Source organism: Miscanthus floridulus, chromosome 2 (assembly GCF_019320115.1).
Source record: "Miscanthus floridulus cultivar M001 chromosome 2, ASM1932011v1, whole genome shotgun sequence".
NCBI classification, from domain to species: domain Eukaryota; kingdom Viridiplantae; phylum Streptophyta; class Magnoliopsida; order Poales; family Poaceae; genus Miscanthus; species Miscanthus floridulus.
The window spans coordinates 148,368,938-148,391,857 of NC_089581.1; the positions used below are offsets into that span (position 1 = coordinate 148,368,938).

At 47.7% G+C, this 22,920-nt stretch overlaps 1 protein-coding gene and 1 long non-coding RNA gene across 2 annotated transcripts; both read left to right on the forward strand.

Annotated features, from left to right (window-relative positions):
- Positions 1-272: 272 nt before the first annotated feature.
- LOC136540045 (uncharacterized) lies at positions 273-940 on the forward strand. The gene is made up of 2 exons (XR_010779852.1): positions 273-512; positions 822-940. It is a non-coding gene; the product is annotated as an uncharacterized lncRNA (long non-coding RNA).
- A 7,710-nt stretch (positions 941-8,650) lies between these two features.
- On the forward strand, positions 8,651-15,760 carry LOC136532640 (phytochrome B-like). The gene is made up of 4 exons (XM_066525238.1): positions 8,651-10,987; positions 11,682-12,489; positions 13,973-14,266; positions 15,179-15,760. Exons 1-4 carry the CDS (start codon positions 8,791-8,793, stop codon positions 15,399-15,401), a joined length of 3,522 nt encoding a protein of 1,173 aa, XP_066381335.1. The 5' UTR covers positions 8,651-8,790; the 3' UTR covers positions 15,402-15,760.
- The last annotated feature ends 7,160 nt before the right edge of the window (positions 15,761-22,920 follow it).

Genomic DNA, 22,920 nt, shown 5'->3' on the forward strand with positions numbered 1-22,920 from the left:
CCAACCCTAACGTAAGCTATTTGCTATCTGCGCCAGATCTGTGCCTCCCTGCACGCGGTCCGCGGTGGCGGCGGGATTCCGGCCTGCGGGTGGCTGTGGCGGCTGGATCTAGGTGCGCGGACCGCAACGCTGGCGGGATTCCGGGGCAGCCACGGCGACGGCGGCTAGTTCCTCGTGCGCGGCGACGACGCAGGGGTGGCCGGATCCGCATGCTCGTCGGCCGGATCCGGTGGTCCGGGCTCACCTCCCCTCCAGGCAGTTGTTTTCGCGCGGTGACGACCGGACTGCGATCCTGCAAGCGCGGTGGCGACCGGATCTAAGGTCCTAGAGGCTGGATCCGTGGGATTGGCGGCCTGAGCTGCGCGGAGGGCGTCCGGGCATGGCCGGGGTGCAGGAGCTGGCTGGTTGGGCCATTGGGGCTTCTACCTCCTCTTCCCTAGCCCCCTTCTCCTCCCGTCCTCTTCCTTCACCCAGGCGTCCGAATCTGTAGCGATGAGCATCCACAACACCAGGTATGGTTGTCCCTTCTCTTCCCTTCCTTTGTGTAAAACTTAGCACTGGAACCCTAATTTAAGCTGGTTGGCTATCTGTATATCTAAACCCAAGTGTATGCTTGTATGAGTTGGTCTTCCTATAGGATGTAGATTGATCTGATATTCACCAAAGCACATGTTTCTGTTTTGTGCTTAGATCTTCTACTAATTTCTTTCACTAAGTATACTGAGGATTGATCTGATATTTCTTTTTAGGAGAAATGAAGTTTTTTTTAATTTAGTTTGATCCAACTAATCATTTTTAAGTGGATGCTATATTACTTACAGGATGAAATTAAAGAAGTCATATGCTGGACTGGATCACCTGGAATTGTAAGGTTAAGGTGATGTACTTTAATCCGCTAATCAAGTGTAAAACATGATGTATTATTTCCTGATTTACTCAATCCATGCAGTTATGCCCATCTGTGCTTAATAGATGTCCTACAATGCTATCATCGACCTTTTGGTTACAAGACTTGGCTGCCTAACCAAGTTAGCCTAATTAAATAAGGTAGTGATTGCCTCATGGTTCTATAAAAAAATTTCAAACAAAAGCAAGTTCTTTCTGAACATTATTAGACCATTTCAAGCATGGGTTCCTCATCCCAGTGGACAAATATTAGGAGCAAGTGGTTCCTCTGCGTTTCGTGTTATACTTACAGATTCGATGATCTTTGTTTTTGCTATGTGGGCTGGATTAGGCTTTTGGATTTACACTTTCCTACTTCTGAAATATGGTATATCTGGTATGCTGCACAGATCCTACCTTGTTTGTTCCCATTCCCCCTGCCTTTTTTCTACATACCTCAATTCATCAGTGTACACTCTTTGATGCTTTCTGTGATAGACTGAGCTGCTGCTGTGCCTAAGTTGTAGTGTCAGCATAGATGATGGTCAGGATATAAATACACTCCATGTACTAAAAACAAGTCACTGTTGAAATTATTTACCAACCTGGACGATCTGTGATATCGAGTACTTCTTTGGACCTGTTTTTTCTACTTTTATGATGCCTGCTAACATATCCTTTCCACTAAAAGATGGATCTGACTGCCTATGTGGAGAAGCATGAATTTTGTTTCGATGCTGTCCTCGACGAACATGTTTCCAATGATGAGGTGTTGCTCTTTCTTATCTGTTTTTTTTTCTCTCGAACAAGGAGGAGAGTGTAAGATCAAAATAATTATAATTTAATTTACAGTTAACCTTATGGAATTTTCTGGACAGGTTTACCGTGAAACAGTTGAGCCCATAATTCCAATTATATTTCAGAGAACAAAAGCAACATGCTTTGCTTATGGCCAAATAGGTTAGATAATACATTCTGTTATTATAGGGTTATCAATATACTCCCTCCGTTCTAAATTATAAGACGCTTTGACTTTTATGGTACATCTATTTTGCTATGTATCTAGCAAATTCAACTGTGGTTTCTTATAGTTTCTGTTGTCCTACCATCTATCGAATTCGTGAACAGGCAGTGGCAAGACATACACAATGCAGCCTCTGCCTCTGAGAGCTGCACAAGACATGGTTCATCTATTGCACCAACCCGTCTATCGGAATCAGAATTTTAAGTTGTGGCTTAGCTATTTTGAAATATATGGTGGGAAACTCTTTGATCTTCTATCTGACAGAAGGTTAGTTTTTGGATTTTTTTTTTTCGGTTACGTGACCTGCTTAAATATTTAAAAATGGCATACATTTCTACCTTCATGATTTTGATGTATCGAATATCACACTATCACATTGTCTTTTTTCCTTCTTCCTGGTTGTGTGTGGGTGAACTTGTGCATGTGTGTGCTTGTTGCTCGTATTCATGATCTCTGGTGTGACCGTGCGAGTGTTGAAGCATGTCTCTACTTCAAAGTATATATTCTTCGTCTATACATACTTTATTGTTAGCCTTGAACCATTATTTGTTTGGATGAGAAATCCATGTTTTTGGATATTAGGCCGAAATGCCGCTTGATGCTTTATAAAACAACTGTTGTTAAAGTTCCCTTTGACGTAACCTACATTTTTCATCATTTACTGAAAGGAAATATTTATGTCTGAAACAATGACATTTCCTTTTGGATTTTGAAGATTTAACTTATTGTTTGAAATATGGGTCTAAAAATTGTTTTTGGGATGTTCTGTCCAGATTATTTTACCTAAACTGAAATGTTCTATCCTTTGTTTTATAGGCAACTACTGATGAGGGAAGATGGCAAGAAACAAGTTTGCATTGTTGGTCTACAGGAATTTAAAGTTTCTGACGTCCAAATCGTCAATGAATATATTGAAAGAGGAAATGCAGCCAGAAGCACAGGGTCAACAAGGGCCAATGAGGAGTCATCAAGGTCACATGCTATTCTGCAACATGCTATTCTGACGTCCTCTATTTTTTATTTTGTTAGCACTTGAATGTTTGCTTGGTTTTTTTGTGATATAGATATATGTTTTGTTGTCATAATATGAGTCTGTTTGTTATTATTGTGATTCTTGTACTATAGAAGATGTTTAGAAACTTTTGGCTAAACAATCTTGTTTGGGCCACAATATTACAGTCAAATTTGCCAGGATACTTGATCATGTATTTTACTCGTCACGGGATGATTTGGGAGAGCACATGTTGGTAATTCGAAATTTTTTTTTTGTAGAAAAATGCATTGTAGGGACGGCTGGTACTGTAGCCGCCCCTACAAATCAATTTGTAGGGGCGGCTGTACTGTAGGCGCCCCTACAAATCGATTTTGTAGCCGCCCCTACAAATCGATTTACAGGGATAGCTGATAACACCAGTCGTCTCTACAAATCGATTTGTAGGGACAGTCTAGGAACCATCCCTACAAATACATGATTTGTAGAGACGGTATAATAGGGACGGCTGACCGAACCGCCCCTATAAATACCCATTAGTCGCCTGCTTGAAATCTCGATTATAACTGCTGGCTCGACCACAACCCGAATAGCAACAGATGGTTATGGTAACATGCTAAGGAAATGTAGCGGCCCCACACTGATGCCTAATCGATTGAGCATCCAATGCAAACGGATCAGCAGCCGACCTCACCTTTGTCTAGAGCCCCATGGCCACGTAGGCCAAGTATCATACTGTAATTAGCGATAATAAAACTTGGCGAAACGTGTCCAAGCCATGCAAAAGCCGGCCCTGCTAAGAAATATTAGAATGGGTGGAATTACAGTGGAGGATGTGCTCGATACCAACACGAAGTGATGAGAAACCTCCATGTTTCTTCTGATTGGCCGTGGTCGGCACACGACAAGCAAGTGTTTGGGTTGTGCTTGTGCACGCACGGTACACGACACGCCGCCGGGCAGCCCGGCACTCCACATTTGCACGTCTCCGATTCCGCGCGGTGGCGTTCGCGCCGCACGGGCGAGATCTCGCTGTCACGCTGTGCCCCATAACACCAGGCGCGCGGGAAAACGAGCCCACGCGACGCGCGCCCCGGCTGAAAAGGCCTGCGGCTCATGCTGTGTCATGCTCATGTGTAGGCAGTGCCGGCTCAACCGCCGTATATTCTCGTCGCAAAGGGCAGCCGGCAGCGCCACGCCCACCACGTACGGCCCGGGGGCCGACAGCGAAAGGTGCCACATGGGCCGCGGCGCGGCGATTGGCCCGGCCGCGCGGCCGCGCGTGGGCGTGCGCAAACGCCGGGCCCGGTGGGGGAGGGGAGGAGCCGTCACGTCGCGTATGGCCGGATCGGACATACGTACACACACGGGGCGGTGGTTGGCTGGTTGCCGCCTCGCGCGGCATCGGGGCGTCGCCGTCGCCGGGGCGGCCGCTTTCCTCCGTCATGCCCCCTTGCCCCTGCCCCTGCCCCCGCCCGCTCTCCGCTCCCTTTCCCCAAAGCAAAACAAATCCGGTGCGGCTGCGGCCTGTGGGTACTTGGCCAATGAATGCGCAATGGTTATCCAGTTTGCGAAACCGACTACTGGCAAATGCAGATTCCAGGACAGCGTGGCAGTGTGGTATTTTTCAGCAATCTCGCTGAGGAAAGAAAAGAGAGGGAGAACTCTCACGTTTCATTTGAATACTTGCTGGTAACGCAACGAATGCGGCAGCGCTTCGTCTGTTGCAGTGACGAGCAGTTTGTTGATCCTTGTGTTTGTCTTTCTGATCCTGTGGATTACAGGATGAGACGACGTTGATCTTGTGTTTGTCTTTCTGATCCTGTGGATGAGACGGACAACGGCATATTGGCATGGTGCCTGACATGAGCCCATGATAGCTAGATGGACTGTTCGTTTGGGCTTGTTTTGGCTTGTTTTCAGCCAACGAACAGTATTTTTCTCTCACACCAAATCAGCAAACAGTACTTTCAGTCATGGCTTATAAGCCAAACACGACCCAACGAACAGGCTACGAATCCAAATGTCACGTGGTTGCTAGAAAATGGTCCAAGGGTCAAGGGTGCATGCAGTGTGGCCATGATGTAGATTTTTGAGAGAATTCCTTATTTGACACTGGAAAAATGAGTCGTTCATTTCTTAGTCCTGAAATTTTCTTCGTTCCCTATTTGACACTCACTTCAACTTTCATCCCTAATTTGACACTACCGTCAAATCCGTTAGCTAACGGTGTTAACTGGCTGTTAAAAAGACGTTTTTGCCCCTAGAAAAAAAAAGGGGCGAAGCAAATTTGAGAGGAAAAAAAAACCTGCGCCTTTTTTTTGCAGTTGGGCGCATGCATCAGAGGCGGGCGTAGGTTTTTTTCCTCTCAAATTTGCTTCGCCGCTTTTTTTTCTAGGGGCAAAAATGTCTTTTTAACGGCCAGTTAACGTCGTTAGCTAACGGATTTGACGGTAGTGTCAAATTAGGGATGAAAGTTGAAGTGAGTGTCAAATAGAGAACGGAGAAAATTTTAGGACCAAGAAAGAAACGATTCATTTTTTCAGTGTCAAATAAGGAATTGTCTCTAGATTTTTTTGGCTAAATGAGTGAAAACTCCGGGCTATTTGTACTCCTAGTTTGTATTACTCCGCTTCCGCTTGAGCCTAATACGGGAATAATGAAACTTCTTTATTTTGTCTTCATCCATTGTTTGTATAACCATTGAACGATCATATCACCTTAAAGTGTCTTTAATACTCCGTAATTCATATCAGCTATAGTGCCACTTGTCAAACATTTTTTTTTCCGAGAACGATCAAACAATTTTTTTGCTACATGAAGGAAATAATAAGTGAGATAGAGAGAACCTAGCTATTGACTGCAATGTTCTTTGTCTTTTTCTTCATTTTATGTCAGCTCCGTAGCTCATGGACTCAATTTCTAAACTTGAAAAATTTTAACCTTTTTTTGAATGAACAAGCACGAGATTGTGCCTATTTTATTGATATAGAAAAGAGTTCTATAACCCTTTAAAAAAAGAGGTAAGAAAAACTATACTCTCGCGCCCTTGTTTATCACTTCATCACCGCCTCATTTACATGTATGGATCTTAGGAGTTTCCATGATTTCTAGTTAGAGAGTAGTAGAGACGGGCTTGAATGTAATATTATTGTCTCTTTCTTTCCATGCTATAATAATGATAACATTAGTTCTATGTTTTGACGCATTATATCTTCTATAAATTTAACCATGGTAGAACGCACGCACTTGAAGAATTATCAATCTAGCAATATACCTACTACGTGTGACATCTTTTGACTTTTCTTGGCTGGTTAGATGCTATAGGCACGAGACCCTTTTTTTCTCAGGACATGTCTGGTTGTGGTTGGCCACTGACTTTGCCACAACTAAGACGAGCTCATGAGTAGCAAATATACGCTCTGTTCGCTGGACTTATAAGCCGTATTTTTTCAGTCAACGAATAGTATTTTTTTCTCATAATAAATCAGCCAACAATACTTTCAGACATGACTTATCAGTCAAGCGAACATGGCAATAGTAAAAACCGATGTATGATGCTTAGACCAATGCTAATAAAGTGTGGCATAGTGGCATGCTATAGAGCATGTTTGATACACATGGCTAGTTATTAGTTGTGGCTAAAAATCAGTCCAAATCAACTGTGGTTGACTAGCTAGCTAACAACTAGTTGAAGACTGACTTAGCTAAAAAATTAGCCACCTATTATCCCTTTTGTATGAATGCACTAGAGCCAATTTTAACTAATTTTTAGCTAGTTACCAATTAACCTTTGTATCCAAACTGAGCTTAGTTTACAACAATCAACCAAACAAGACAACAAAAGTTTCTCATGCCACACCCTCATGCTTATTTAGCCAATGTTAGAATGTACTAGAAAACTACCCTTTAATCATATGAGGGCATATGTTTTAAGGGGGCAATTTACTTTCCAACTACTTCCTCTAATCCTAAGTCATTTTGTTCTAAATAAGTTTTTTTTACAAAAATCTTGGATAAACAATAAGTATAGAGATATATAAATAATAAAAAGTGTTCTACATTATAAAAGCAGTTTTCATAATAAAATTATCAATGCCAAACTATATAACAACCTTTTTATATTACGAAATAAAAATATTCTGGCCTCCCACGTCCACACGTGAATGAAGTATAACCGTTGGATACAACCCAAAGGTACTTAGACCAAACACCGTTATAACGGAACTTAAACAAGACTAAACGAACTAACAAATATCAGAAACAAAAGACAAGGAAACTTAGTTCTCAATTCTTCTTTGGTGTCTCCAACCTAAATTCACAAAGACTTCCATCACCAAAACTTCCAAGCAATTGCACCCTTCCTTGAGCGCTACTCTCTCTTCCTCTTTAGATAACTGAGAGGTCAATGCTTGATCCAATACGGCCCCCCCTGAAAACTACCTGCAAGAAAGAAGTCGTATTTGTTTTGGTAAATACAACATCATTTCTATTCAACCAGAATGCCTAGCACATCGTTGCCACTCCCAGTATTACTTGGTTTCTAAATTCTGGAGCAAAACTCGTTATCGAAGAACCAAACAAGTGGACAATACCATTTGGTGGTTGAAAATTGAAAATGATGAACAATGCATTCCACAAGAATCTTGCTATATGACCATTAAAAGAGAGATGTGCATTATTTCCTCTAATCCATAGAAATTACGCCTAGTATCCCCTTTCCAACCCTTTTTTTTCAAGTTATCTTTTGTTAGAAGTACACCTCTCTTTAAATAAAAAAAATCTTTATCTTTAAAGGCAACTTAGCCTTCCCGAACATCCAAGATTTTTTTTTCTCCATGATATCTCTATACAAAGATTGAGTCGAAAAAACATCATTCTTTCTTAACATCCATATAAATTCATCCTTATTTTCATTTAATGAGATGGGCAAAACTAAGGATAGAAGACTAAGCCAGTCCTTCAAATATTGGTTGTCAAAATTAGATATTTTTAAATGTAAAATGGATTAGTGTATAGATGAGCGATGGGCTCACCACAAGAGTCATTTGATCATGTAAAAAAAAGAAGAAGAAGGACGGTTTTCAGCGCTTAACTAAAAGTTTTTTTTAAGCCAGACTTCTAGTGTACAAGTTATAGTATCTGTACTCTATACAACACATTTACACCACCACACACGCACACCCCTAGAAACTACAACATATACACCTCAAACGTCTTTCTGGAGATCATTGAAGTCTCACGAGCCTCATAGACAACGGGCACGTCGTAGTCTCATTGTAGCGCCACACAAATATCCAGGACCTGCACGAAACAAATATGAGGAGAAGGAGAAACAAATATGAGGAGAAGGAGAAAAACCCCCGGTGCCACACCCGGCCAATCCACGAACCAGGAATCGAACGCGGGTGGGTGGCCTCCACGACGGGAGCACTCACCACTGCGCTACCGCGCGTGGACAGCACTTAACTAAAAGCTGCAAAGGTGAAAGTATCTGCATCCACATCCACCTTATTCCTTTGATATTATGCCATGTTTATCAATTGTGATATAATATTTTTTTTATAATAAAAGTTTACCAACCACGTAAAGTTATTGTGGACCAGCCTCGATCCCCCCAGTCAGTGCCATCCCTATCCCAGCCATGCCATCGTCATCGGCGCATCGCCTTGCGCGCTATCCCTGGCTCCACGCCCCTGCCCCCACTTCTTATTTTTGTCCTGGTGATGAGTCAAGCGCAGTGAGGTGTGAGGAGCGGTGAAGCAAAGCGAAGCTATCGGACGAACCCCAGTCGAGGGGGCGAGCGAGCCGACGAGACGACTGACGAGCGCAAGACCGGACGACGGGGCCGCCTAATCCAGAGAGAGCCCCAGGCCTTTTTTCCGCCGCCATGGCGTCGGGCAGCCGCGCCACGCCCACGCGCTCCCCCTCCTCCGCGCGACCCGAGGCGCCGCGTCACGCGCACCACCACCACCACCACCACTCGCAGTCGTCGGGCGGGAGCACGTCCCGCGCGGGCGGGGGAGGGGGAGGAGGAGGTGGCGGGGGCGCCGCGGCCACGGCCACGGAGTCGGTCTCCAAGGCCGTGGCGCAGTACACCCTAGACGCGCGGCTCCACGCGGTGTTCGAGCAATCGGGCGCGTCGGGCCGCAGCTTCGACTACTCCCAGTCGCTGCGCGCGCCGTCCACGCCGTCCTCCGAGCAGCAGATCGCCGCCTACCTCTCCCGCATCCAGCGCGGCGGCCACATCCAGCCCTTCGGCTGCACGCTCGCCGTCGCCGACGACTCCTCCTTCTGCCTCCTCGCCTTCTCCGAGAACGCCGCCGACCTGCTCGACCTGTCGCCGCACCACTCCGTTCCCTCGCTCGACTCCGCGGCGCCGCCCCCCGTTTCCCTGGGTGCCGACGCGCGCCTCCTCTTCTCCCCCTCGTCCGCGGTCCTCCTGGAGCGCGCCTTCGCCGCGCGCGAGATCTCGCTGCTCAACCCGCTATGGATCCACTCCAGGGTCTCCTCCAAGCAGTTCTACGCCATCCTCCACCGCATCGACGTCGGCGTCGTCATCGACCTCGAGCCCGCCCGCCCCGAGGACCCTGCTCTCTCCATCGCCGGCGCAGTCCAGTCCCAGAAACTCGCGGTCCGCGCCATCTCCCGCCTCCAGGCGCTACCCGGCGGGGACGTCAAGCTCCTCTGCGACACAGTCGTGGAGCATGTTCGCGAGCTCACGGGTTACGACCGTGTCATGGTGTACAGGTTCCATGAAGACGAGCACGGGGAAGTTGTCGCCGAGAGCCGGCGCGATAACCTTGAGCCTTACCTCGGATTGCATTATCCTGCCACAGATATCCCTCAGGCGTCACGCTTCCTGTTCCGGCAGAACCGTGTGCGAATGATCGCCGATTGCCATGCCACTCCGGTGAGAGTCATACAAGATCCTGGGCTGTCGCAGCCTCTGTGTTTGGTAGGCTCCACGCTACGCGCTCCACACGGGTGCCACGCGCAGTACATGGCGAACATGGGGTCAATTGCGTCGCTTGTTATGGCAGTCATCATTAGCAGCGGTGGTGACGACGAGCAAACAGGTCGGGGTGGCATCTCCTCGGCAATGAAGTTGTGGGGGTTAGTGGTGTGCCACCATACATCACCACGGTGTATCCCTTTTCCATTGAGGTATGCTTGCGAGTTTCTCATGCAGGCATTTGGGCTGCAGCTCAACATGGAATTGCAGCTTGCGCACCAGCTGTCAGAGAAGCACATTTTGCGAACTCAGACGCTACTGTGTGACATGCTACTGCGAGATTCACCAACTGGCATCGTGACGCAGAGCCCCAGCATCATGGACCTTGTGAAGTGCGATGGGGCTGCACTGTATTATCATGGGAAGTACTATCCATTGGGTGTCACTCCCACTGAGTCTCAGATTAAGGATATCATCGAGTGGTTGACAGTGTGTCATGGGGACTCAACAGGGCTCAGCACAGATAGCCTGGCTGATGCAGGCTACCTTGGTGCTGCTGCATTAGGGGATGCTGTGTGTGGAATGGCGGTGGCTTATATTACACCGAGTGATTACTTGTTTTGGTTTCGGTCACACACAGCTAAAGAGATCAAATGGGGTGGCGCAAAGCATCACCCTGAGGATAAGGATGATGGTCAGAGGATGCACCCACGGTCATCATTCAAGGCATTTCTTGAAGTGGTTAAAAGCAGAAGCCTACCATGGGAGAATGCAGAAATGGACGCGATACATTCCTTGCAGCTCATATTGCGTGACTCCTTCAGAGATGCTGCAGAGGGCACTAGCAACTCAAAAGCCATTGTCAATGGACAAGTTCAGCTTGGGGAGCTAGAATTGCGGGGGATAAATGAGCTTAGCTCCGTAGCAAGAGAGATGGTTCGGTTGATAGAGACAGCGACAGTACCCATATTTGCAGTAGATACTGATGGATGTATAAATGGGTGGAATGCAAAAATTGCCGAGTTGACAGGCCTTTCAGTTGAGGAGGCAATGGGCAAATCTCTGGTAAATGATCTTATCTTCAAGGAATCTGAGGAGATAGTCGAAAAGCTACTCTCGCGAGCTTTAAGAGGTATTCCTTTTTTGTTTCTTATATGGATGCTATTGCTTTTTATATTATGTTTTGTGAGAATTGCGGAGTGCTGTTGAGGAAAAGCTTATCTGTTCTTGGTTGTATCTCTTAAGGTATATATAAAAAAAGGTATATGACATAACAGAAGTGTATGGACATGATGTATACATGTTTATTAGACCAAATATTGAAATGTGTGGTATATATACTCCTGGAAAATGGATATTTGAAGGAGCTAAGCCTAGCTCAATTGGTCGACGGTGTGGATGTACGCGTAGACCCAGACCCCCAAGTTCAAGTCCTTGTCGAGGCGAATTTTTGCATGTTTCTTCTTAATTAAAAAGCTCTCCTATGTTGGTCAAGGTTTTTTAATAGATATACTCAGTTTCTTAGGCGCACAAATATATAGAAAATGGGGACCAACTAGAGACTACCATCAAATTTACTCAACCATTTCCACAGTATTTTTAGACCCTTGTGCTTATAACTAGCAGATAGGAATGCTCATATGTGAAAAGTAAGCATATGAAACTTATACCGAAGGTTGTGTTAGCTACTCACAGGAGTACATTGTTTCTTGCCCAGGCTGTTTGAACTAATTTAATCTACTTCCCAATGCATGTAGCTAAGCTATGTTAACTTTGATGAATGTGCGATTGGAGAGTGCTAATTTGTGAAGTTGCTTCCCATACAGGTGAGGAAGACAAAAATGTGGAGATAAAGCTGAAGACATTTGGGTCAGAGCAATCTAAGGGAGCAATATTTGTTATTGTCAATGCTTGTTCCAGTAGAGATTACACACAAAATATTGTTGGTGTCTGTTTTGTTGGACAAGACGTCACAGGACAAAAGGTGGTCATGGATAAATTTATCAACATACAAGGGGACTACAAAGCTATTGTACACAATCCTAATCCTCTGATACCCCCAATTTTTGCATCAGATGAGAACACTTCTTGTTCAGAATGGAACACAGCCATGGAAAAACTTACAGGATGGTCGAGAGGTGAAGTTGTTGGTAAGTTTCTTATTGGAGAGGTGTTTGGAAATTTTTGTCGACTCAAGGGCCCAGATGCATTGACAGAGTTCATGGTTGTCATTCACAATGCTATAGGAGGGCAGGATTATGAGAAGTTCCCTTTTTCATTTTTCGACAAGAATGGAAAGTATGTGCAGGCCTTATTGACCGCCAATACAAGGAGCAAAATGGATGGTAAATCCATTGGCGCCTTTTGTTTCTTGCAGATTGCAAGCGCTGAAATACAGCAAGCCTTTGAGATTCAGAGACAACAAGAAAAGAAGTGTTATGCAAGGATGAAAGAATTGGCCTATATTTGCCAGGAGATAAAGAATCCTCTTAGTGGCATCCGATTTACCAACTCTCTGTTGCAAATGACTGATTTAAATGATGATCAGAGGCAGTTCCTTGAAACTTGCTCTGCTTGTGAGAAACAGATGTCCAAGATTGTTAAGGACGCCAGTCTCCAAAGTATTGAGGATGGGTCAGTACTCTAAGCTTATCCCTTCTGCTCACCCATTCTCTAATATTTGCATTGAATATTTACATTTGATCATTCATATTCGTTTAACTTGAGCCTGGAGTAGCCTTAATCTAAATTTTTGTTGGCGCTAATCTTGATTGGTAGAGATACAAAATGGGAGTAGGAATTAGAGAAGTTCACCAGTCATTAGACTATCACAGTTTGTTCTACTGTCTTTGCAGTTCTTTAAATAAATTTTCCCTTGCACCTAAGTTATTGCCAACATTAGACGAAGATCCTTGTTTTTTGTACTACCCTTTAAGACACCTTTGTTATTATCCCTTATGGCACTTGTGTTGACTGCTTCTCTTGCTCGGCCAATATCTGAAACTGTGCAAGATCAGCAACATTGGCCAACATATATTGTTGCAAATATGAAGGCAGTCCAGATTGCTGTACTTCAAAAGATGCATTGGTGTTTTAGAAGCTTCAGCATGTCCTACTGTAGTACTGTGCTTAAAAGACTCCTATGGGTTTGGAAACCTCTTTTTATTTGAAACAAAGTACCATACCATCATACTGTACAGTGACTGGCATGCGTCTGGCTGATTATATACATTGTTTGATTGTTATGGTTGTAATCATCTAATGGTTGACGATATGGCTACTAAACCAGGACCAAGCCAGAATTTGACGGTTTTCACAGTTTCCAGTGGAACTTGGTGAATCTGGTGTCTTTTTCTCTATTTTTTCACGGATAGCGTGAATATTACACAAGTACATACAATAGCTACTGTATATACTGAATTATGTTAAAAAAGACAACTTCTGTAAAAACAAAAAAAGTGCATAGTGGGGGTTTTCTGCTTACCAATGTTAGCATACTTATTACTACCAGGATTGTGAAACTTTGTGCTTCAAATGCTATATCATGGATTTTTGTTAGAATTAAAGGAATAGCCTTGTGAACTGATAACCTTAACCACATTTTAGGGGGATGTCACCAAAGTTCAAGCAGCTTTGTCTAACATGCCTCTGCCTGTAGTTTTGTTTGAGGAGCTTCATAAATTATTTGGAGATACTGTATTTCATTTGCTTGCACGGAAACTCAAATCCCTTCTGGTTGATTTTTATACACTCGATCAGGTCCATCTGTCTTGCTATTGATAATGAATTCCCAGAAAGTGACTAACTTAAGGCATGTTCAACAGAATAGTTGCTTCTCATTTGACAAAGTCTAAACACAAACTTACCAAGATATCACTTGGAATAGCTACTTACACAATCTTATATTTTTACTGTATCATTATTTGCTTGACCTCATTATCTAAAAAAAATATTTGCTTGACCTAATTTTCATTTAGGTTCATTGGTTCAGTGTTTAGGCTGTAGACAGTAGCGTTTTCTCATTTCTTTGTAACCTAAGACATAAGTTTGAATGCTGCTGTTATTTCCACAATTGATTAACTGAAAATTTGTTGATTTGTTTCTCTTTATGTAACAGCTCTTTGGTACTTGAGAAAAGTGAGTTTTCTCTTGGAGACGTTATGAATGCTGTTGTCAGCCAAGCAATGTTATTGTTGAGAGAGAAGGATTTACAACTTATTCGGGATATCCCTGATGAAATCAAGGATGCATCAGCATATGGTGATCAATTTAGAATTCAACAAGTTTTGGCTGACTTCTTGCTAAGCATGGTGCGGTCTGCTCCATCCGAGAATGGCTGGGTAGAAATACAAGTCAGACCAAATGTAAAACAGAATTCTGATGGAACAGATACAGAGATTTTCATCTTCAGGTTAGCTGCTTGCTCTTTGATTATAATTCGTCACAAAATGTTTTTCGTTTCTTCAAGGAATATGTGTTGATGAATTTTGGTAGATGGCAAGTAACATCAGTTACTTCAACCTTTGGCTGGTTGGCGGCATATGTGGTGCGATACCTTTCAAATACATGTCCGTGAGAATTGACAGAATTATCCTGTTTGCATCATGCTGTATTTTTCGTTTTCTTCTGTTGACTCAATTTCTTTAACTAAGTGTACTGTTTGGTTGTGGGATTTGATGGTAACATAAACGGTATCAGAAGGCAACAGTAATGGAAAATAGAGAAACGAATACTGACATTATTTGGTTGAGCTCATGCATTGGATTTATACTGCAGCCTATACAAAGTCGTTACAGCTCCTGATCAAACTGGGTTCAAGTGTGTAACCTACCTCCGTCCCACTAATATGTATTTTTAATTGCTCTTATATGATGTACAACAACAACATTTTTTTTGTTACAGAACAATATTTAGATTAACATAGGCAAATACAAATCTGGGTCTATTTGATTAGTACTTTTGGATGTCTATAAGATACCAAAACTGCTGCCTGCCATAACATTGGTGAGAGAAATTGAGAATTGACGACCTTACCTATTGAAGTTCAAAACTGTCCTATAATGGTGCCATGGACTGTAAATCTGTAATCATCTGGATCTTTTAGATGAATTTTACTATTTTAGTGGTCTGGCCTAACTTGAGCAAAAGTGATGGTCTTTTCTGCAACTCATATTATTTCAACAACCTACATTTGCTGCATTGTGCATTAGGTGATTCTGGAGAATCAGCTTCCAAATGTTAACAACGGAAAACTCGTTTTGGGACTTGAGAGTACCAATAAATGGAACTAAGTGATTTCCTTTTGATTTTTGTATGCCTGTAGGTTTGCCTGCCCTGGTGAGGGCCTCCCTGCTGACATTGTCCAGGATATGTTCAGCAATTCCCAATGGTCTACCCAAGAAGGCGTAGGACTAAGCACATGCAGGAAGATCCTCAAATTGATGGGCGGTGAGGTCCAATACATCAGGGAGTCAGAGCGGAGTTTCTTCCTCATCGTCCTCGAGCTGCCCCAGTCTCGTCCAGCAGCTGGTAGAGAAATCAGCTGATATGTTGAAGATCCACACTGACCCCACCTAACTTCTCGGTGAGGGTGCCTAATTTACAAGAAGCCTGGAAACAAATCAAAGCTGCCATGGCGATTCAATGGTTGAGTGTTGTTGAGGCTGTTTTCGGTGCGCCGCTGTAAGTTTGGGTATCCATGCTGTGGTTTCAAGATCAGAGTCCATGGCGGATAGTTATGTACACATGCGGTAAATGTGTCTCTTAGCGTAGGTTTCCACGTAGTACATATAGCTTATATGTATATAATCTGTTCTGTACTATGCATAAGGAGTTGTTTCAGCTCCCACGGTTGTATCTTGCCGGCCTTTCCAGGTCTACGGCACCCTAATCTGGATTTGGTTCCTCTGGAATTTCGGCATTCTTTTCTTTAAAGAAAGAAAAACATTCGCTTGAAAATCGGTTTCAATGTGTTGTGGAACGTTCGAGATTTGCTATTTAGTGACGTTGGACTTTATATATTTGAGGGAACCTTCACAACAAAACATCGACCGAATGGAGTATTGGACATGCACCTAACAGATAACACGTCCAGTACCGAGGCATATATATATATATGGCACTAACATATACACTGTACTAGAGTATACTTGATGACAAATTGTGCGTTCATCTGTATCCCTCCTACTGGTATCATGCAACTATGCAAGGGTATGCGCTATGCGGCAGCTGCATGTGAGATTAAATGCTGCTTCTGCGTGTATAGGGCACACGATGCACCTTTTTTCTCTGTGTGCAGCTCATGCCTCGCTGCTTCCATGCATCCGGTAGGTAGCCTTCCATGCATGATGCAGGACGCCTTTCGACTTGCGCTGGTCGTTTTCGTTTTAGCACTATAGATGATTTAAAAAAAACTCAATCCGCGGGGACGACGTCCCACCGGGTATTTCATTAAGAAGAAGATCTTTTCATGCAGACCGAGAAAATCTCCGAACCCTGGTCCCACCCATATACAGCGGCACCACATTCCCGTGAGACGGGACGGCCACTGTCGGTGTTTCGAGTAAATACTAACGAGTAAATTTTTAATATTGCGCGTCTGGTTCGGATGGTGTTCTAAGAGGACACGAGGTTTATACTGGTTCGGGCAGAATGTCCCTACGTCAAGTTCGTTGCTGCTGCTCGTGTTACTAGCACTAAAAGTTCATACTAGGGGTTACAAACGGGCAAAAAATGGACCGGTTCCAAGTCTCTGGTGGAAAGAGTAAACGGGTGCCGAGAGCTTGGCTATGTGCTTGTATGTTCTAATCGGTTCGGGGTTCGAGTCCGAATCGGTGTGATGTGTTGCGACGCGATCGATTCGAGTCCGATTCGAGTCCTATTCATGGGACGCCCTGCTTTCTATTTTATAGGCCAAGGGAAAGCACGGGTTACAGTCGAGGAAAAAAGAGGAGAATGAGAATGAGAAGTCCTTCAGGATCGCCGGGTCCTTCTTCTATATGCGGGTCCCGCCGACCCTGTAGACGTCAACAAGGACAGCTTCCCATCGCGGCCCTGTCCGTCACCGGCGCCATATGCAGGCGTCGTCTGCCGGTCATGGCGCTCCACTCTGTCCCGGCGGACGTCGTGGCGAACTGACGCCCCGTCAGTGTTCTTATGGAGGTTAGGCAGAACAGCACCGATACGCCCGACGCTGTTCCTAACGTGAACCCCTAGATATGGCCCGTCGCGGGTCGCGGGCTACATCGAGGTGTGCCAATCTCTTCTCTGGCATCAGAGCTTTGACCCAGGCCCATACGCTTGGACCTGGAGTGGTTGGCGGCGGTATAGGTCTCCGTTAGGCAAGACGGAGCCCCCGACCTCGGGGTCGGGCGAGGCGGAGTTCCTCCCCAGAGGCCGGACGAGGCGAAGCGCAAACCCAAGGATCGGGCGAGGTGGAGCCCAAACCCAAGGGTCGGGTGAGGCAGAACCAGCCTTTAGAGATCGGGCGAGGCGGAGCCTGTGGCCTTGGTGTCGGGCGAGACGGAGCCCGCCCCCAGAGGTCGGGTAAGGCGGAGTCCGCCCTCAGGAGTTGGGCGAGGTGGACCTCTGTGGCCTTGGTGTCGGGCGAGGCAGAGCCAACCCTCAGGGGTCGGACGAGGCGGAGCCAGCCCTCAAAGATCGAGCGAGGCGGAGCCAGCCCCTAGGGGTCGGGTGAGGCAGAGCTCGTGGCCTCGGTGTTGGGCGAGGCGGAGCCAACCCTCAGGGGTCGGACGAGACAGAGCCCGTGGCCTCAGGGTCGGGCAAGGCGGAGCCAACCCTCAGGGGTCGGGCGAGACGGAGCCCACGACCTAGGTGTCGGACGAGGCGGAGCCAACCCTCGGGGGTCGGACGAGGCGGAGTTTGCACACCTGGGGGTCGGTTGGAGCTGTGGTCGCGCTCTTGACTGCTCAGATGAATCAATGTTGATGGTTATTAGCTCCTCTTCAGGTACCCTAGTATTGGTCCCTGACAGTAGCCCCTGAGCCTTCGGAGGAGTAGAATACTCTTTCGGAGGCTTTTCAGAATGGGAGGACTCTGAAGGCCTCGGTATTCTTTTGTTGCCCACAACGTGACCTGGGGCACGGTGATTCCCTTTCCTCGAGCCCCTCCCGTGGTAGGGGCCCGGTCGAGGATCGGTTTGTCTTTGCGATTGTCTTTCCTCAAGCGTTTTTCCGATAAAAACGGAGGGGCCGAGTCGTGCCATGATTTTCTCTAAGGACGAATCATGGCACCCGGTGAACTGTTAATGGGCTAGTCTGAGTGGGGCCCTCGGCATCCTGTTCACGGGGATTCAGCTTGGGTCAGCTTAGCGACTGGCCCCAGATTCTCAGCGGTTAATCCATATAGTTCTCGAGTCCGTTCGACTAGTCCCGAGGGCTAAGTACCTTTCTTTGAAGAAAAACCATGTGCCGGGTTCATAAACCCGGGGTCCCTCGCAGTCTGGCTTCCCAAACAAAGGCTCGGTCCAAGCTGAGAACGCACAACTCATGGGCCGGCCCAAGTATTGGAACGACGGGCCAGAAGGGCGATCCAATCACCGATCGGAAGGCCTGGCCGAAGAGGAACGACGCCCGCTTTCCAACTCTGGCCCACCTCTCCGACCGGAGCGCTCGCTCCGACTCCAGCCGCCTTCGAACGGCCTCTCTGTCCGGAAGGCCTGGCAAAACACTACCTCCAACTCTGACCCCATGTCTCCAACCAGGGTACGCCAAAACCCTACCCGCTGCTCTTCTGCGACTAGCGCAGCCGGAGCCGACTGGGACCAACCGATCGGGGACGCCCGCTCGGAAGGGACCAAAAAACAAATGGAGAAAGCAAGGTAAGGCGCACAAGTCAAACCACGATGCCAGGGACCGTACCCAATCCACATGTAGGAACAGTGCTCCGTAACCGCCCTGACACAAATAACGTTGTAGGCACCGACATTTTCCCTACAGTATTGTGGGCGCCATTAAAACTCCCATACGGTAAGGCCCCCCCACATGCCTCTGGGCATCGATAGTGTTGTGGGCGTCTGCTTTTACCATACCGGGAACATGGTAAAACTCCTTGCATGCCTCCAGGAATCAACAGTATGGAGGGCGCTAACGTCTGCCATGCCCAAAGAAGATGACACAAACCTCCCATATGCATCTGACATTCAACAGTGACGCCAACAGTGTTGTGGGCGTCTACAGTCATCCTATACCTGCCGTCGTAGGCAACAAGACTTAGAAACACACAAACTCTCTCCCTCTCACTTGTAAGGCCATCCCCTTCATCTATAAAAGGGGATGCGCTCTCTCCCAATAGGGATGGTGAACCCCAGTTGATTCAAGTTCAGACAAGTCATTCAATTTTCACTAGATCGATTAAGTTCACTAGTTCACAACCACAGGACCGCCAGGTTTAGACCTCAAGCACATGCTTGAGCACTTAGCTCATAGCCGAGCTCCTATCGCTCTCGGCCCTTCCGATCGGAGCCAACTGGACCTCTTGTACCCCCCATCTTTTTCCTTCTCGTTTGTAACCCCACTGCAAACTTCAAGCACCTAGGCTTAGGAATAAAGTCATCGACCAACTCAAACTGGACGTAGGGCATGTTGCCCAAACTAGTATAAACCCTATGTCATTGAGTGCTAGGCCACCTCCGATCACAACGTACGACAAAACTATAAATATTTACGTGTTGGTCACTTTCTGCACCGACACCATGGATCGTAACCGACCGAGACTCGCTCATGTGCCCGGGTACTGGCCGCTAGCGGGGCCCATCCCTTTCCACATCTCAGCCTAAAGGTGTCTGAAGCAATTGTCAAGCCCGTTGATGGGCCGACCTGCGAACTCCTAGGCCTAGTCGGGCCGTAGAGGCACTTTTAGATCCATTTTCTTCTTACTCATGATGAGTCGTGGCTAGTCCAGAGAGGCAAAATGTCCGATGAGTTTTTCGAGGGCACAGACAGAGATTGCGTGGGCACGTCCCGTGGCAGGACGTTACGATAGATCATGGCAGGCATGGAGATCTAGGCACGTGGTTGGTTTTCTCGTACCCGTCGCCCCTATAAAACCAAAGGGTTCACCCCCTGGGTTCCATACCTTGCATCCTTGCCTCCGTAGCCATGACCGCCACCGCCAATCGCTTAGGTTTCCTGCCTCCGCATCCCCATCGCCGTCGAGCTTGCATCCGTCCGCCCCCACTTCTAATGGATCCATGGTGCCGCACCGACATCACCTTCCAGCGCATGGAAGGCCTCGTCCGTCGTGGTCTTCTCCACGCGCGGACCTCGGCTGAGGAGTGGCTGCTGCCCGGTGAGGAGGATCTACCATCGTCACCCGATGGCTATGTGGTGTCATTCATTCACTTCCATGAGCGTGGGTTTACGACCCCTGCCGACAAATTTATTCAGGGGCTGCTGCAATATTACAAGATCAAGCTATAGCATCTCAACCCCAACGAGATCGAGCACATGGTGGCGTTCATCGCCCTATGTGAGGGATTCCTAGGGATCAGCCCCTACTTTGATCTGTGGAGGTACTTCTTCGCTGTCACCCTCTAGAAGAAGAGGGAGAATTGCAGCAGGCAAGAGCTACATATGCTGATCAGGTGCGTCGGCATCCAGCCCCGGAACAATCAGGTCAGCGAGTACCTGCCCATATGGCTCTCGATGTCTAATAAGGGGTGGCACTCGCAGTGGTTCTACCTCAAGAACGATGCTGTCGCCCCTCTGCCAGAGTTCACCGGGTGCCTGATCGAAGAGGCCCCGGAGTCGTGGAGGAAGTGGGGCATCCCAGAGAAGGACAAGAAGAAGATCAGTGACCACATCACCACCATCCACATCCTAAAGGAGAGCGGCCTAAAGGGGTTGGGTGTCATTGGGGCCTACCATGTAAGGAGGGTGGCGCCGTTGATGATGTGTGCGCTCCCGCTGTATGCGATGATGCCCGAGGCGTCGTTCGACGGAACGACGCTTGCCGAGGGAGCGCTCCCCCACTCTGAGGTTGCACAACACATGGCGATGGAGCCTTCGCAGGATGACTCAGGTGCCCCCCTTGATTTCATCTTCCCGGTGCCGAGACATCCTCCGATGCGGTCAGAACCAGGCCACGTCGTCTTCGTAAGTTTCCCCTTCTCCTGCCTACTCTTCAATCGATTTTCCGACCTCTTGATACTAACTTTGAGAGGGCGGGACCAGCCGAGGGACCTCATCTTCACGGATCACCCGACATCATTGTCGAGGGATTCATCCGTGAGGGCAGCGAATCGTGCCGAGGGTGAGCGGCTAAGGAAGGCGAAGGAGGATAAGAAGAGGAAGAGGCAGTGGAAGCTACAGGCATAGGAACGAGGGGAGGGCACTGACAGCGACAACGATGATGATGATGGCGATGATGATGAGGTAGCCGACGATGTCGAGTGAGACATCCTGGAGAACGAGGATGCGCTAATAGGTATCGGTTTGTCCTTGCAGGAGTCGGGACCCATCTGGTTCCATAGAGGAGAGGGTACATCTAGGGAGCTGGCAGAGGTGGGACGTACCGTTGGCCTCCCTCAGGAGTCAATGGGGGCGGGCGGGTCTACTGTTGCACCTAAGATGTCGGTGAAGGTGGGCGGCTCCACTGTTGCACCCCAAGAGTTAGGGGGAGCAAGCCCCTCTGCCTAGGAGTAGAGGGTGGGCTCAAAACAACCTCGCCCTGATGAGGCAGAGTAGAGGTTAGGGGTTCGCCCCCTGAACGTATCTGCCACCTGACGGCGCTGAGGCGAGTTGTCAGCCCCTCTATTTTCCCCTATTTTGGCTAGATTTCATTGTGACCTATGCTTTTCGTCTCTTGCAGCGTTAGGAGGTAGCGTAATCCTTTGGCGCTGGCGCCAAAGAAGAGCGTTGCCCTTCAAGTGAGGCGACAGCCGTCGGCTGGCGTCGCGCCCATTTTGGGCGGGAGCGGTGCTAGTGTGACTGCATCATCGGCCAGTCAGGCACCGCCCACGGTGGCGCCCATGCCCTCGGCAGGACGAGTGGACGTGGGGGCTCAAGGGGTGCCTTCGGAGGTCGCAGAGCAGCCGGCGATGGCGGCGACACCGCTACCGATGACGGGGCAGATGGGGCTGCTGACCGCACTCATGGCACCGACCGTGGTGGGCATGACGCAGCCGGTTGGGCCCCCGCCAATGTAGTCAAAGGTGATGGCGGCTGTGATAGGTGCGTCATAGTCGGGTGCTATCGTGGCGTCGCTTGAGGAACCAGCGCAACCCGTGCCATCGGTGGCCTAGGTGATGGCGTCTGCCATGGGCCGGATGGAGGGGGATGCTACCAAGGGGTACCCAAAGGTCATGGTGCTGGGAGAGGAGTCAGCATCCATACCACTGACCCCTTACATCGCCGGAAGGAGTGTCCCGGCAGGGACGTCATGGTGAGCAAGGTCGGCGGTGATCAGAGCTGGTAGGGAGCCATCCCTAGCCCTAACATCGGTGGGCAGCGACTCACCTGCGCAGGGCAAGCCCCTACTCTGGTGGGTGAGTCCAGAGGATCCGACATCGATGCTCTTCACTCTTGATGCCGCCACAGAGAGCATTGAGCGGGAGAGCCTCGACATGGGGATCGCGTCCGTGCTCAAAGCCCTAGACCATGTCCGAGGTGCCTTGCACAACGTTGTCATTCCCTCTAGCTAGGTATTCGCTTGACCCTACTTATCGCCCTTTTCTTTCTCTATATATTTTTGTATTCTGACCATCATCTCCTTTCAGTCCCTTATCGCTCGCAACCGGGGAAGTCTCGGTTCCTTCGTGAGCAGAAGGAAACCTGAGACCGTCTTGTCATGGAGGCATGACTGTGCAGGGAGGTGATCACTCAACTTGTTGCCACCCAGCAGAGGGTGGCTGAGCTAACTCCCCTCACCGAGGAGGTAGACAGTCTTTGGTCGCGGGTGGTCGAGGCCCATCGGCATGCTAACGAGGCCGAGAGGGCGTTCAAGGCCCTATTGGTGAGATCACGGAGGGACGACGAGGAGGCCACCAAGGACAAGAAGGAGTGGGACAAGCTTCTCTAGAAGGACACTGAGACCGGGCAGCGGATC

What these genes read in the sequence shown, in the direction of transcription:
- LOC136532640 (XM_066525238.1), top strand. Translation starts at nt 8,791, where the DNA reads ATGGCGTCGGGCAGCCGCGCCACGCCCACGCGCTCCCCCTCCTCCGCG. An exon ending in CTCCAAAGTATTGAGGATGG is followed by an intron (nt 12,490 to 13,972) that starts GTCAGTACTCTA and finishes TTTATGTAACAG; the next exon opens with CTCTTTGGTACTTGAGAAAA. An exon ending in ACAGAGATTTTCATCTTCAG is followed by an intron (nt 14,267 to 15,178) that starts GTTAGCTGCTTG and finishes GTATGCCTGTAG; the next exon opens with GTTTGCCTGCCCTGGTGAGG.